General features: G+C 36.0%; 2 protein-coding genes across 4 annotated transcripts in view; both read left to right on the top strand.

Moving 5' to 3' along the window:
• The window catches only part of gjc2 (gap junction protein gamma 2), a 21,585-nt gene extending 10,039 nt beyond the window's left edge, over nt 1–11,546 (top strand). Inside the window, exons 1-2 of one of the 2 annotated variants that reach the window (XM_024273714.2) lie at nt 4,393–5,804; nt 9,194–11,546. In XM_024273714.2, coding sequence (XP_024129482.1) covers nt 9,223–10,479 — 1,257 coding nt within the window. In that variant the 5' untranslated portion in view covers nt 4,393–5,804; nt 9,194–9,222 and the 3' untranslated portion in view covers nt 10,480–11,546. Of the gene's footprint in view, nt 1–4,392; nt 5,805–9,193 lie in introns of those variants that run through there. The other variant, XM_024273713.2, reaches the window with a different exon arrangement.
• A 691-nt stretch (nt 11,547–12,237) lies between these two features.
• The window catches only part of iba57 (iron-sulfur cluster assembly factor IBA57), a 5,484-nt gene continuing 2,557 nt past the window's right edge, over nt 12,238–15,164 (top strand). Inside the window, exons 1-2 of one of the 2 annotated variants that reach the window (XM_024273715.2) lie at nt 12,240–12,737; nt 14,950–15,154. In XM_024273715.2, the coding sequence (XP_024129483.1) occupies nt 12,388–12,737; nt 14,950–15,154 (555 nt within the window). In that variant the 5' untranslated portion in view covers nt 12,240–12,387. Of the gene's footprint in view, nt 12,738–14,949; nt 15,155–15,164 lie in introns of both variants that reach the window. The other variant, XM_024273716.2, reaches the window with a different exon arrangement.

A 15,164-nucleotide genomic window follows, 5' to 3' on the forward strand; every position in this document is an offset into this window, starting at 1 on the left:
AGGAAAACTCCATGCCAAGTCACTAAATGTTCCAGTCTTTCCATCTACATTTTTTTTTTCTCACTGCTGCACACTCGGTGTTCTTTTTTTTTATTTTCTGCACCACATTTCTTTAGTGGAACAGAGATAAAATGCTTGAAGGAAAGGCCTTTGGTCAGTGAGTTCTGCAGGCCTTCACTGCCAGAGTTCTTTAGCCCTGAAACCAGTCAAATGGAATGAGATGGTCATGTAAAGACTTTTGTTTTCTGGATGTGGATAGAAAAAAATAGGAGTTAAGCCTTTTAGATTGGAGTCTCTGAGTTTTTAACTGTATTCTTATGTCTTTTTAAATACCTAATCTGAAGAAAATCATCTTTTTTGTGTGTTTTTAGCTTGTTCTTGTTGCTTTTTTCTCATAATAGAGGTCTTGCATTAACAATTTCAGATTAAAACTCTGTTTCTGAGTCTTAATAGACCTTTTTCACAGAGACGTCACACAAAATGTCGACAGGGCTGTCAGCCGGGTATTAAACTGAATGGATTTAGACCGGAAAATCGAAGAACTGAACGCTGTTTACCACAATTCTACATAAATAATAAAAGGTAACCTTATCAATTTCAACAAAAAAATGTAAAACATTTATTTTATGAACTCAGATCGTTCTCAAAATCAAAATAAAAAAGCTTAATATTCCTCCAATATTGGATGTTTTATTGAAAATATCAACCTTTCATTTCAGCAGATATTCTTCTAACTGGTTCTATTTTGGCTGATATTATTTCCACATATTTTTACTCCGATCAGCACAAAAGCCGATATAAATTCATATTGGTCACATTTAATATCTACAGTAAAGATGCACATCGCTGCATGTCTGCACGGATTTTAATCACTTCCCAGGATAAATGTACTTGTTGTTGTACCAGATATGTTAGGGGATAATTGTAAAAACAGGAATGGTTTGGCTCAGTGAAAATGTTAAAAGCAGCTATGGAGCTCAAACTTTCAAAATAGGAGCGGCCAAGTAAACAAAAATAATCTGGGTGAATGTATTTTACAATATTACATGCAAATAGTCACTTTCATATTTTTGGCAGAAGCTTCCAATTAATTTTCTCGGAGATCGGAAAACCAAAAACAAAAACCAAGAGGAGCGACGTTAGAACCACGGCTGAGCTAACAGCAGCTCACTGACCGCAGTAGAAAACATTACAACATTAATAAGTTTGACTTTAATGTCAGACACGCTGGAATTGTCTGACTTTTGATCTGTTTACAAGGATTTTGTGAGCACAGAAATTTTAACTGGTTAGAAAGATCTTCGGAAACTTCACGCAAGCTAATGCTAGCATTAGCATTAGCACAGATATATCACATATGCTGAAGCACATATCATAAGTACCTTCATAATCAAACAAGCTCACTGAAGTACTTCACAGTGTAGCCTTCGTATAACTTTAACCGGGTTGTCAGAGAGAAATAATCCATGACTCATTTAATATCATCCATAGCAGCGGTCTGCAACCTGCAGCTCCAGAGCCATGTGGCTCTTTTAGCTCTCCATGGTCACTCTCTGGCAGAAGAAAAAATAAAATAATAGCAATTTTCAAAAAAAAATTAGCTTCTGTTTTAGCAACATGGTACCGTTTTTTGCTAGCTTGTTGTCTACTGGGGTTTTTAGGCTAATTTAGAGTTTAGCTTCTATTTTAGCAACATGCTAATGTTTTTGACTAATTAAATTTAGTGATTAATTTTATGATAATTTGGAGTTTAGCTAATATTTTAACAAAATGCTGATGTTTTTTAGCTAATTTGTTATCTTCTCGGGTTTTTTTGGGGATAATTTAGAATTAAGCTTATATTTTAGCAACAAGCTAACATTTTTTATGTATTTAGTTTACTATGGAATTTTAGGGTATTTTGGAGTTAAGCTAGTAATTGAGCAACGTGCTAGCATTTTTTTGCTAACTTGGCCTCTAATTAGTTTTTTATGTTAATTTGGTGTTTAGCCACTATAGACTAACATTTTTTTTACTATTTTGTTATCTACTGTTGTTTTTAGGCTAATTTAGAGTTTAGCTTTTATTTTAGCAACATGCTAACATTTTTGACTGATTTCATTTACTGGGGAATTTTTTGCTAATTTGGAGTTCAGATAATAATTGAGCAACAAGCTAGTTTTTTTTTTGCTAATTTGGCCTACTAAAGGTAAAAGGTCAAAACCAAAAAAAATCCCATTTTGAGAGGTGATAATTTCTTTCTAATTTTTTTCCTTTGTGCCAAAAATTCACATATTTCTCATTTACTAAAAAATAAAAAAATAAATAATGAGAAAGTCATGAATACCAACTTTCATAAAGGCTAAAGTAAGATTATGCGGCTCCCTCAAGGTTTTGATCAGTAGAAAACGACCCCAAATGGCTCTTTTACTGTTTTACTGTCCATAGGAATTTGGGGAAGCATTACTATGACTATCGTCATAGTTATCCTGCTGCCTTCTGCAAGCAGGATAACTGACATTTTTACTTTGAATTGTGAAGATCTAAGAAGAGGAAACAAATACAACCAGGGCATTTATGTAATAAATATTGGACACATTGCGGTTACAATTGGTTAGGTTACCCTTTATTATTTATTTAAAATTGCTTTAAAAGCGTTCAGCAGTCAGTCTGTCCCGTTCTAAACAATGCGAGCCGGAAGCGACTCATCACACATCCGGCGATGTGTGACGTCACGTGAAAAGGGTCCATTCCAGAAAACCAGATGCTAACAAAAGCTCATACTAGTGTTGCAGTTACTGAAAGGCCAAAGTCTCCCCTCCCCCTGTGCACACCTTAGCCTGATCACGCTTAAGTATAGGAGACATGACGAGCTTTTAACACTTGTGTTGTTGCAAATTACAATTCTGGCTCAAAACTGTACGACTTGATTGATCCAATATTGATCGTTGTCCTTTTTGTGCCTCTAATGTTAGCTTGAGGCTAAAAGCTTGTGTGTTAGCGCACATATGGAGCTCTCAGTGACATGGAGGGGATGGGTCGCTCTGACTTATAGTCCATAACCCAGAATTGTAGTTCTAATGAGCTACTGCAGCTGTGCAAAAAATATGTCTTAAAAGAAATGACTGTTTTTTTATTTTGGCTAAAAACTTCCTAAACATAATTAAACTGCCGTATAGCCAAAATCGAAAAACTCATGTAGTTTTCTACGGCATAGTTTCTCCAGGCTTTTTTTTTTCCTCAGCTCTACTCCAATATGTGAAAGTCTTGGTCTCATTTAATTTCAGCCAGGTACAAACTGCAATTATTAATGTCTCTTTCATGATAAAATTTTGAACGTTTGGCACAAACGTAAACTGAAAGGGATGCCATCCAAATGTCACGACAAAATCCGAGTCTCTGATTGGTCAAAGTTCAACTGCGTTAACTTTACATGAGCTTTCATTGGCTCCGCACTTTGTACGTAGAATCCAAAAATAGACTCAAAAACTTGCATAGCTACGGGTGAACATGAGAGTTTTGAACCCGGAAGACCAAAATGCACATTTACATGTTTACATAAACATTTCACAGAACGCGGTTGCTCAAACGCACCTTTCTGAGCCCCATGTATCTGTTGACTCGTATGGCCAACTATTAAAGTCGCCGCACACGGTAAAATAACTGTGTTGCTCCTCCGTCCAACTTTATTGATAATAGTCAAAATAATGGCTGAATAACCAAAACTACATAAAGAAAACAAATAAACAAAGTCCACACACTAAGACTACCAAGGTCCAACCCTAAAATTAAATAACAAAACCCAACAGTGTAAGACTTCTGAGGACAAAGAGTGAAAAAAAAATCAATAAAAAATAAATAAAATAGCAAATTTTCCCATAATGATTACTTAATTAACATGTATTTAATTTATATTAGTTAAATGTATAAATTGATGTCTGAGGTTCACATAGATGATAAACTATGTAGGTGTTTACATCCTGTTGACCTGAAGACGTCTTGTTTGCTAAACTCTAGCTCCAGAATGAACAGATTTTATATGCAATGCAAACTTTGGTAAAAAGTTTGATCTTTTATGGGTTAAAAGCACATATTATCTAATGCTGCACAACATTGGTTACTAGTTGCACTGAGATGATTCTGTTTGGCACAGAACATCTTCTTTTTTTAAATAAGTTAAAAGAAAGAAATCGCATTTTGAGAGATGCTAGGCTCTTTTTATATTTTTGCTTTTGTTTGTGCCACAAAATAGACAAAATTTAGATTTATTATTAAAAAAAGAAGGTAATGAATGCAAATCTAAACCTCTTAAAGGCTAAAGTAAGACTATGCTGCTCCTTCTAAGTTTTGATCAGTAGAAAACGAACCCAAATGGATCTTTTACTGTTAAAGGTTCATGACCTCTGATTTAGCTTAATGGAAATAAACAAAATAAAAAACAATTCTTATATAATTACAATTCACTAAATGGTTGTTATAGTGGCATTACAAGCTACAGAAAACTAATTAATTAATGAGATTAATGCCACAGATCATGTTAAAAACACCATTTTCATTGGAGTGGGTCTTTAAAACTATAATAAAATCACATTTAGAAGATTATTAAGAGCTTTAATAAAAGAAACGTTACCATCTGATCATTGTGACAATGTCCATGCACGCTTTATTTATGCAAACCAGACACTATTCCGTTTATCTGCTCTCCATCAAAATAACTTCTCCAGAGATCTCGTCCAAAACTGGACGGAAAGTTTTGGCCCAAAGAATAAAGGGGAAGGAAGAATTCCATTCAGCTTTTTAATCTTGCCTGATTCCCGAGATTATCTGCGTGTTGAAGGGTCATTAAGCATAAGGAAGTGCACGTGATTCAGACGGAGAGCCCAAACACGTTGACGAAAACGTCATTTCAAGCCTCAAGTACCAACGTCCGCCATCGCGCTGCAGCGGGCCGCAAATGTAAACGGAAAGGACGTGCAGCGGGAGAGCAGAGCGCGACCTGTCCACTCTTCTGTTATCTGGACATCTGCCTGAATGGAGGATCTAAATATTATGACAGGCGTCCTGACTGAGTGTACCTGCTGGTTACACTATGGCTGATCTGCACTGAGGCAAGGTGGCTTATGTCTCAGTGACACGACTGTCCTGAAACTCCCTGACTTTCTCTCCCTCCTGTGTTTTTCTTCATAAACATCCTTCATTGAAACTGTTATGTAAGTGGCAGATCAAATAGAAGTCACCTTTGTGCTTTTGTTGTGGCTGATGAGGGGATAAAAAGGAGAATGTGTGTTAAATTGGGAACTTCGCAAATATGTGGGATTCTGCAATCACTGCTGCTTTAGATTTCAAAGTAAAAGCATGATTATAAGGAGAAGGTGCAGCAAATAAAAGGGAGAGAGGGAATGTTGGACAGTGTTGCGTTCGACTCGCTCCCTCAGCCGGGTGTTCATTTCCATCTGCAGCACAGTATCCTCAAGTCTGAACTCTGATGAGGGTCACTTGCCAGAGGAAGATTTTTTTTCCCGCCTCCCTTTTTTTTTTTTGACTTCCTTCATGGGCAGAAGCTGGTGTAAGTGAAACCAGACACACGCCAGCATGCGAGGCGTTCACTGCTGCAAGACTTCTTCACAGAATGGGAAACAGGATGAAAAAGAAGTCCTAGTCGAGGGGTCAGTCACTTGTTTTATTTTTATTTTTAATCAGTCTTTAAGTTAGTATTTAATACGAGAGGGGCCAGAATGTTGAGACTGAAGAGGTTTTCCAAAGTTCAGGACAGGAAGCAGTGCGGAAAACTTCAGAATGGGAAATGAATAGAGCAGTTTTTACAGGTGAGTTCTTTTAGATTCCTTTGAAACTTCTAAACTCTGAATCTTATAGTTTGTGTTTTTCTGTTATCACATCGCTGTTGTTGTTTGTGTTTTCCATTAAAGTGAGTTTGTGCATGAAATTAAGCAGTTAAAAAATATGCTTTTTCAATCCCAATATGGAGTAGTTTAAATTTACCAAAAAGAATATACAGGAAGAAAAAAGGGAATTTTAATTTTTTTATTTTTTTATTTTCATGAAGGTTTTAGGGTATTGAAATTGGTTTATTTCAAGCAACCAAAGCAAAAATAAAACTAGAATAGAATAAAACAATAATCTATACGTAGAAATGTTAAGGTAAGGATAATTAGTTATGAATTTATGGAAAATATATGCATAAAAACACGTAAATAACTCAATTTTATACTTAGACATAAGGTACCTGATGACACAATAAACCTAATAAATATTTCAGTTTGACAAAACTTGTTGTATTAACTGCTTAAAAAGGAAAGGGAGGAAGTAAACTTATATAATCCCACCTCTAGTATGCTTTATTTAACTTTTTGTTATTCTTATATAAATATCTGGTTCTTAATTTCAAATCAGTTATTTATACTTAAAAGTCCAATTTGTTTTAAAATATTAAGTGAAACCAATCCTCAAATGTAAAACAAATTAATTGCATAAATGTTACATTTTGTTTAAAATTCACAATTTTTTCAAAATAAAATGGGATTTTTTGTAATAATTTATTTTCATGACTAAAATGTTTTACAAAAATAATTTTCGATTTTTTTTGGATAAAAGTATAAGTTACAAAATAAGTATGTTGAAAAAATATAAATAAAAAAATGATGCCATATCTGACCTATAATACTATTTCTGTCCAACAATTATATAAATAAATTCACACTCATTTTTGTTAAAGCGATTTCTCCAGTACTTTTATCTGCTCCTTGGGTATAAAGCCTGATATTATGATACACAGCATTATAATTCAGACATGCAGCATGGAAGCCCCTCTGCCATGTCATTCTGCCGTCCGGCGGGGGTTTGTTTGTTTGTTTGTTTGCTTGCGAGCCGCCCACCAATGGTGTCATCTGCCTGAGAACATGGACCCCTCTCCGGCATCAACAATGCCGAGTCTGGAGGGAAGGCCTCTCAGCAGAGCGACGAGACCTTTTCTTTTCAGTCAGACGGCTGGGATGTGGCCCATCTCATGCCAGAGAGGACGGTATCACAGTGATGAGATCAACATGAACGCCGGAGCGCCGCTCGCTGAATGAAAGCCTCACGCTGTTTCCTCATGCAGAGTCAGTTTGGGTGAAGGCTGAGAGGAGCTCATGACCTTCTGAGAGCTTATGTCGTCACTCTGGCTGGACGGGGTTGTACTTGGATGTGTTGAAGCTCAGATAAAGTCTTTTTTCACTATTGAAAGCCCTCGGCTTTGGACTTTTAGTATTTTGGACAATACAAGCGTCCAGTTTTTTTCTTGTGTTTGATGCGTGATGACAATGATTGGACAGTAATTTGTGACTGATGACGCTTTGACTTTTAATCTTTCCTCTTCTATTACACCATACAATCCTGAGATAATCAGCATTCCCTTCAATCAGGGCTGTGCTACTAAAAATTGGCCAAAAGCTAAAGCAGATAAAAGATTTTTGTTTCTCCTGAATAATAAATGTAACTACTAATGTCTTGTTTAATGAGATTATTTCACTTCTTGTTTAGGTTTGTGCTGCATTATTTCAGATGCATTTTATTTTTTCTTTAAAATCCAAATCGAAAATGTATTTTTTTGTCCTATTTTCCCTTGAAAGTATAAGTCAGAAATAAAATCATCGTCATCATAAAACCTAAAAAAACTTGTAGGTGGTCATAGTGATATGCTAAGATGTCATATCTAATAAGCTATTATGAAAAATATTACTTACTTTATAATTATTGCTCAAAATAAGTAGAAAAAAATAATTTTGCATGAAAATTGTTAAAACATGTCAAATTTTTACAGCAATTTTAATGCGCGAGCCAAAGCTAAAATATTCATTTTGGCTTTTTTTTGTTCAAACTTTTCCATCTCTTAGGTCTTAAAAAAGTTTTATTTTAATTTTTGAAGATGATTATGTTTTTTTCAAATTACTTGCTGTGAATGAATACATTTGGGTGGTGCTAAAAACTGGACAAAAGCTAAAGCGACTAAGAGATTTGTGTTTCTCCTGAATATTATTTGTATTTACTAAAATGCATTTTAAGAACTTTAGATGAAAAATGTCTTGTTTAATGAGATTATTTCACTTCCCGTTTAGGTTTGAGATGCAATATTTCAGAATAATTTTAGTTTTCTTTAAAATACAAAAATGAAAATTTGTCCTATTTTCCCTTTTAAAGTATATGTCAGCGATAAAATATTATCATCGTCCTCATCACAAAACTATTATAGTTTTATATAAATTATAGTTAAAAATTAGTAGAAAAAATAAATTTTGCATAAAAATTGAAAAAACATGTCAAATGTTTTACAGCACGTTTATAGTTTTAATGGGCAAGTCAAAGCTAAAATATTCATTTTTGTTCAAACTTTTCCATCTTTTAGGTTTTAAATAAAGGTTTATTTTAACTTTTAGATATCATTTTTGTTGTAATTGCTGTTTTTTGTCTGTTTTTTTTTTAATTACTTCGACTTCCTGTGAATGAATACATTTGGGTGGTGCTAAAATGACACTAAAGCTAAAACAAATAAGAGATTTGTGTTTCTTCTGTATATTATTTGTAACTACGGAAGTACCTTTGTGGAACTTTAGATGAAAAATCTCTAATTTAATACGATTATTTCACTTGTCGTTTGGGTTTGTGCTGCATTTTTTGGAATAAAGCTTTTGTTTAGAATACAAAATTGGATGTTTGTGCAATTTTTGATAAATAAATTATCATTATCAACAACATCTATTTAGAGATGAAATCTCTTAAAAACTATATGAAAATGTGATTGACTTTTGAATTTGAAAAGTATTGCTAAATAAGTAGAAAAATAAATTTTGCATGAAAATTGTCAAATATTTTACAGCATGTTCTATTTTTAGTGTACAAGCCATAGCTAAAAAATATCAATTTAGCTTCTTTTGTTGCGAACTTTTCACTCTTTTAGGTTTAAATATTTTTTTTTTTACTTTTTTTACTTTTAAATAGGATTTTTGCTGTATTTGCTATCGGTTCATTTTTTTTTTGGTCTGGTTTTGTAAATTAGTTTGACTTCCTGTGAATAAATTGTGCAACATTAATAAACACGTCTGAACTTTTCTGACTACAACTGCTGTTAGCAAAATTAAATTTACATTTTAATGACATCTCAAGTCCCTAAATATTGCTGTTTTGTAATCAAATATTTTCTCTCTTTTTATTTTTTAAGATTCTAGCTGAGAAGCTTGAGAGAGCATCATGAGCTGGAGCTTTCTCACTCGCCTTCTGGAAGAAATCCACAACCACTCCACATTTGTGGGGAAAGTGTGGCTGACTGTTCTCATCATTTTCCGCATCGTGCTCACTGCGGTTGGAGGCGAGTCCATCTACTCAGACGAGCAGTCCAAGTTTACCTGCAACACCAAGCAGCCGGGCTGCGACAACGTGTGCTACGATGCCTTCGCCCCGCTCTCACATGTTCGCTTCTGGGTCTTCCAGATCATCATGATCTCCACTCCTTCTGTCATGTACATGGGATACGCCATCCACAAGATAGCTCGGAGTTCGGAGGAGGAGCGCAGGAAGCAGCAGAGACTCCGTAAGAAGCCTCCTCCGCACTCCCGATGGAGGGAAAACCATCACCTGGAGGACGTCTTGGAGGGAGAGGAGGATGATGAGGCTGAGCCCATGATTTACGAGGAGACGATGGAGGTTCAGGAAGCAAAGCCTGAACCTGTGAGCACCAACAAACAGCCACAAAAACACGATGGACGAAGACGAATCATGCAAGAGGGCTTGATGAGAATTTACGTCCTCCAGCTGATGTCTCGAGCTGTTTTTGAAATCGCCTTCCTCGCTGGACAGTATCTCCTGTACGGTTTTCGAGTTAGTCCCTCCTACGTGTGCAACCGCGTGCCCTGTCCTCACAGAGTGGACTGCTTCATCTCCAGGCCCACTGAAAAAACCATCTTCCTCCTCATAATGTATGTCGTGAGCTGTCTTTGTTTAGTGCTAAACGTTTGCGAAATGCTCCATTTGGGGATCGGAAACCTCCGGGATACTCTTAGGATGAAGAGACACCGGGGCCGGCGCCCGTTATCCTACGCCTACCCCTTCTCCCGCAACATTCCCGCCTCTCCGCCAGGATACAACCTCGTCATGAAAACGGAGAAGCCCAACAGAATCCCCAACAGCCTCATCGGTCATGAGCAGAACATGGCCAACGTGGCGCAGGAGCAGCAGTGCACCAGCCCTGACGAGAACATCCCCTCGGATCTGGCCAGCCTGCACCGGCACCTGCGGGTTGCACAGGAGCAGCTCGACATGGCCTTTCAAACCTACCAAACCAAGAACAACCAGCAGACCTCCAGAACCAGCAGCCCTGTGTCTGGAGGCACCATGGCAGAGCAAAACCGAGTCAACTCCGTTCAGGAGAAACAAGGAGCGAGACCAAAAACCAGCATGGAGAAAGCTGCGAGCGCCGGGAAGAACGGGAAGACCTCTGTCTGGATTTAGAACTCACGAATCTCTGCAAACGTACAGCAACATAGCTGGACTATGATTCAACAAAAACATTTCAATCAAACTATCTGGGAAATGACAGTAGCTTAGGTTGAAAGGTTTAGTTTTTAAGGAAAACACACAAAAAAAATCTCAAATCTGTCACATAACCATAGTGAGTCATGTTGCACCGTAGATGTTGGGTAGTTGACATATGTAACCATAGCTAATTTAGCCATAAAAATCTTCCAATATCATATTTTACTGAACTGGATTCATAAAAACATGGAGACTCTGTGGTTCTTTCTTTTATTCAAGATTGAAAGTGCAAAGAAAGAAATTACAGTCGCACAATGACAGTTGTGGAGAAATTGACAGATGCGTGTTTGTCATTGCGACAGATCTTCGGTCATCACCTGCAAAGTAGTGAGAAATAAGATTACTTTCTTGGACAAAATCTGATTTTTTTTCTCAAGAAGGAGGGATTATACATGCTTAACAAAGGACAATTTGCATTTGCATATTTGATTTAGATGTAATGGAAATATTTCATTTAGTTGATGAAATAAAATTGTCCATTGTCAAGTCCCACCTCACAGATTTGTTGCCAAGTTATATCTTATCCTGCCTTTCATATCTAAAAGTGCCTAAAACTTTTACAGACTGTTATGTTATTTTATTCATGAGATTATGAATGAGTCGTTCAGTTCATATTTCCTGCTTCAGAGGAGCTTTCTGCTTTCCTGATCTAACACGATAGTCTGAAATAGTTTCATCAAAACATTACACAAAAACAGACTAATTTCATGGAGTTTCACAAACCTTTTTCTGCAGTTATTTAAGTAAGACATAATCTAAGGAACACTTTTCCTAGGACATGAGGAGGCAGAGTTGCACTGACTAACATGTCTGAGGGAAAAAAAGGTGTGAAAGGCAATTCTTTGGGTTTAACAAAATGATATTGCAGACAAGCACTTTAAAAAATGCTTACTTTGTTCTAAAAAGTTAAGAGAATACATAAAAGTGTACATAGATTGCCTTCTGAAGTGTTTTTTTTAAATAAATGAAGACATTGAACTCAGTCTGAAGTGTGGCTTTATTTTATTTAGTTCTTGTTTTTTCATGAAGCTAACTTTTTGAATGTTGATTCATTAGATGTATTTGATGTAAAACACAAAAGGCATTATGTATGAGTTTGTGAAACACAAAAATTCCACTCTGCTTGCAAGGATAATGGTCGAGTAAGACCATCTTTAAGTGTGTAAAAACAAATCTAGGTTAATTCGAAATGTGTCAGCGGAGTTTTTGATTTATTTGCTCATATTGTTTTTATTTAGATAGATAGATAGATAGATAGATAGATAGATAGATAGATAGATAGATAGATAGATAGATAGATAGATAAACGCTTACATAAATAAATCGCGTTTATGTCGTGTTATTGAAAGTAAAAATAAAAGACTCCCCAAAAGTCATTTTTTGTCGATTTTTAAAAAATGTATCATTGATTTATGGATCAACGCTTGTCAAAAAAAGAAAAAAAAAAGATTTTAATATTTTAAATGACAAAATGGATCTCATTATTACGAGAAAACGACAAAGGAAGGCCGTTTTTGGATCCCGTAATACAATTTATGAGAAAAACATTTAAACCAAATACTGTATTTTTTTTTAAATAAAACATTCAACTATGGAGAGAAATTAGACTCACTTGGATTTGTGCGTGCATAATTCTTGATTTGTGTTCTTCGGTGAACAGCCCCTCCCCCTTTTTGTCGTCAATCGAAGGCACGAGTCCTCACGTGCTCCTCTGTTATCGAGCAGTGCATTGTGGGGCACCAAAATGGCGCTGTACATGGGAAGTTTTCCCTTCGTGTAGGAGGTTTTTGAACGTCTTTTTTTATCCGCTTCTTTGTCACAAACATGGGGCTCGTGGTGTTTGCCCGGTGGGCGTTCACGTGTCTCGGTGTTCACGCGGGAAAACGCGCCGGTCCGCCGTTTACGTCTCTGTCCGCGGCTACATCCTGTTTACGGGGCAACAACAACAGCAAGAAGTACAGCCAGAGCGCGGTCAACAATGGCCCGCGGCGGTTCGTGTGCTGCCCGCTCCCACACAGGGCCCTCCTGAAGATCCAGGGAAACGACACGAGCCCGTTCCTGCAGGGACTCATCACCAACGACGTGGGGCTGCTGGAGGAACCGGAGCGCGCGGCCATGTACGCACATATGCTGAACGTACAGGGACGGACGCTGTATGACATTCTGCTGTACAGGTGAGAGCGAACTGTTCCTACCTGTACACACGTGACGTTACTGACCGGTCAGGGTTCACGTTAGGGGAGGGTGTCCGCGTGGTAGGGGCAGAGACGAGCGCCACGAGCTGGAATGTTTTCCACAAAACTTTATTTAACAATTGCAAACATAATACAACAAATTTCAATGTAAATAATATAAACACACAAACGGAGAATATATATATATATATAAGACTAAATGATTCTTGCTTTTTTATTTTTGTAATAAAGGGTGGTCTGTTTTTTAAACATTTGTTTTTATGAATATGGGACTTCACTAAAATTATTAAAACATTAAAAACTAAACCAAATAAATTGTTGCTTGAAAGTACACCAAAAAAAATGTTTGTTTTTTTCCCGGCAAGATGGAAAAAGTATTTTTACATGTTTTGTTTCAAATCAAGCTTTATTTATATAAAAAAAAATTTCTCAGTTCTCATACTTTGAGCTCAACGTACTGCAATTATTATTATTTTTAATGCAATTTTACTGTTACTTAAAATGAACAGTTTATTTTATATGTTCAATATAAAATAAAGTTATTGCTCATCATTTTTTATATTGGCATATTGGAGATAAAAAAAACTAACATTGCATCTTCCTGTGTATTGTTTTACTTAGGTTATCTAGATATGACTTTAATATCTGGAAAATACCAATATAGTGCTGCCACAAGCGATTATTTTAATAGTCGACCAATCACCAATTATTTTTTGCGATTAGTTGACTAATCAGGTCATGCGCAAACTGGATGTAAAGCACAAATCTTAATCATCATTATCTTTAAACTGACTAAAAACTAGATATATAGCATCACCTGTGATAATGCTAGTGTGAATGCTGTAAGCTGAATTTGGCCACTGAAGATGCTAGTGTTGATAGCTGAAAACGCTGAAGTTGATAGCCAGCTAAAATATTGGTTAAATGCCATATTAGCCTATAAAACTGAAAAAAAGCTCAAGTTAGCCAAAACAGCTAGCATGCAGCTGAAATATTAGCTGAAGTACTTATTAGCCCAAAAAAACTGAAGAAGCTTAAATTAGCCAAAATAGAGAGGATGCAGCTGAAATATTAACTAAACATTTAATTTGCCAAAAACTGAAAAAAATCAAATTTTAGCCAAAATAGCTTGCATGTTGCTAGCTTAACTCCAAATTAGCATCAAATAACCTGAAAAAGTCCTAAATTTGCCAAAATGGCTTGCATGTTTCAAAAATATTAGCTAAACTCTGAGTTAACCTAAAAAACTGAAAAGGCATAAATTAGCTAAAATAGCTAGCATGTAGCTGAAATATTAGCTAAACTACAAATTAGCCTAAAAAACTGGAAAAATTCTACATTATTCAAAATAGCTAGTAGTATGTAGCTGAAATATTAGCTAAACTCCAATATAGCCTAAAAAGCCTGAATAAATGCCAAAATAGTCCTAAAAGCTAGCAGAACGCCATTATAACTTTTAACTTTACTACACTCTGACTCCATATAAGATAAAGTAACGACTAATTGACTATTAAATTAGTCATTGACTATTTTAATAGATTAGTTGTCGATTAGTCAACTAATCGTGGCAGCCCTATACCAATATATCCAGAGTAATAGATCTAGAAATCACATTAGTTTAATCTATCACTCAGAAAATGTGAAGTTTTTTAACCAAATGCTTATATATTTATACTCACACTACAGACACTGAGGTAGATCCATTATTTGTACACAAAAATAAATAAAATATTCTGCACAGTTCTTATGTTTATTCTTAGGCTTAAAAAAGTTACAATAAGGCAGTCACCAAAAATACCAGGACCCGCCCACCCCCTTTATACATAAACCTGCAGGTTGAACAGGTGTGCTAAATTAAATTTACCTCCTAATCGGGTGACATTACAACAATTATGTCTATTTGGACGACTTTTTACTTCTATTTGAGTTGAAGTAAAGCCCTCTTGTTTACATCAAACATCAAGAACTATAGATAGTTGTTGGTTTATTCCTAAAAAGTTCATCAATCCAAGCGAGAAATAAGGGGATACCTTACATTTAAACATATCATAATTTATTAGTTTTGTAAACCATTTGATTATGACAAAGTGACTGAACTGCAGGATGTCATGCAAAATAAAAAAGTCGTCTGCACTGATGATCTTAGATGATAATCTACTTTATAAAGCTTTTTCTGTCTGTTTTCCTTCAGGATGAAAGAAGCTGAAGGACTTTTCCTGGAGTGTGACAGCACCGTTCAGGACTCGGTATTACGACATTTGAAGGTGTATAAGATACGGAGAAAGGTCAGCATTAGATCCTGTCCGGAGCTCTCTGTGTGGGCGGTGCTTTCACTGCCAAACCGTCCCTACCACGACGCCGGTCCGCCTGAACTCTCCGCCCCTGAAAAAGCTCTGGTATGGGCGG

Source organism: Oryzias melastigma, linkage group LG17 (genome assembly GCF_002922805.2).
Source record: "Oryzias melastigma strain HK-1 linkage group LG17, ASM292280v2, whole genome shotgun sequence".
Classification (NCBI taxonomy): Eukaryota; Metazoa; Chordata; class Actinopteri; order Beloniformes; family Adrianichthyidae; genus Oryzias; species Oryzias melastigma.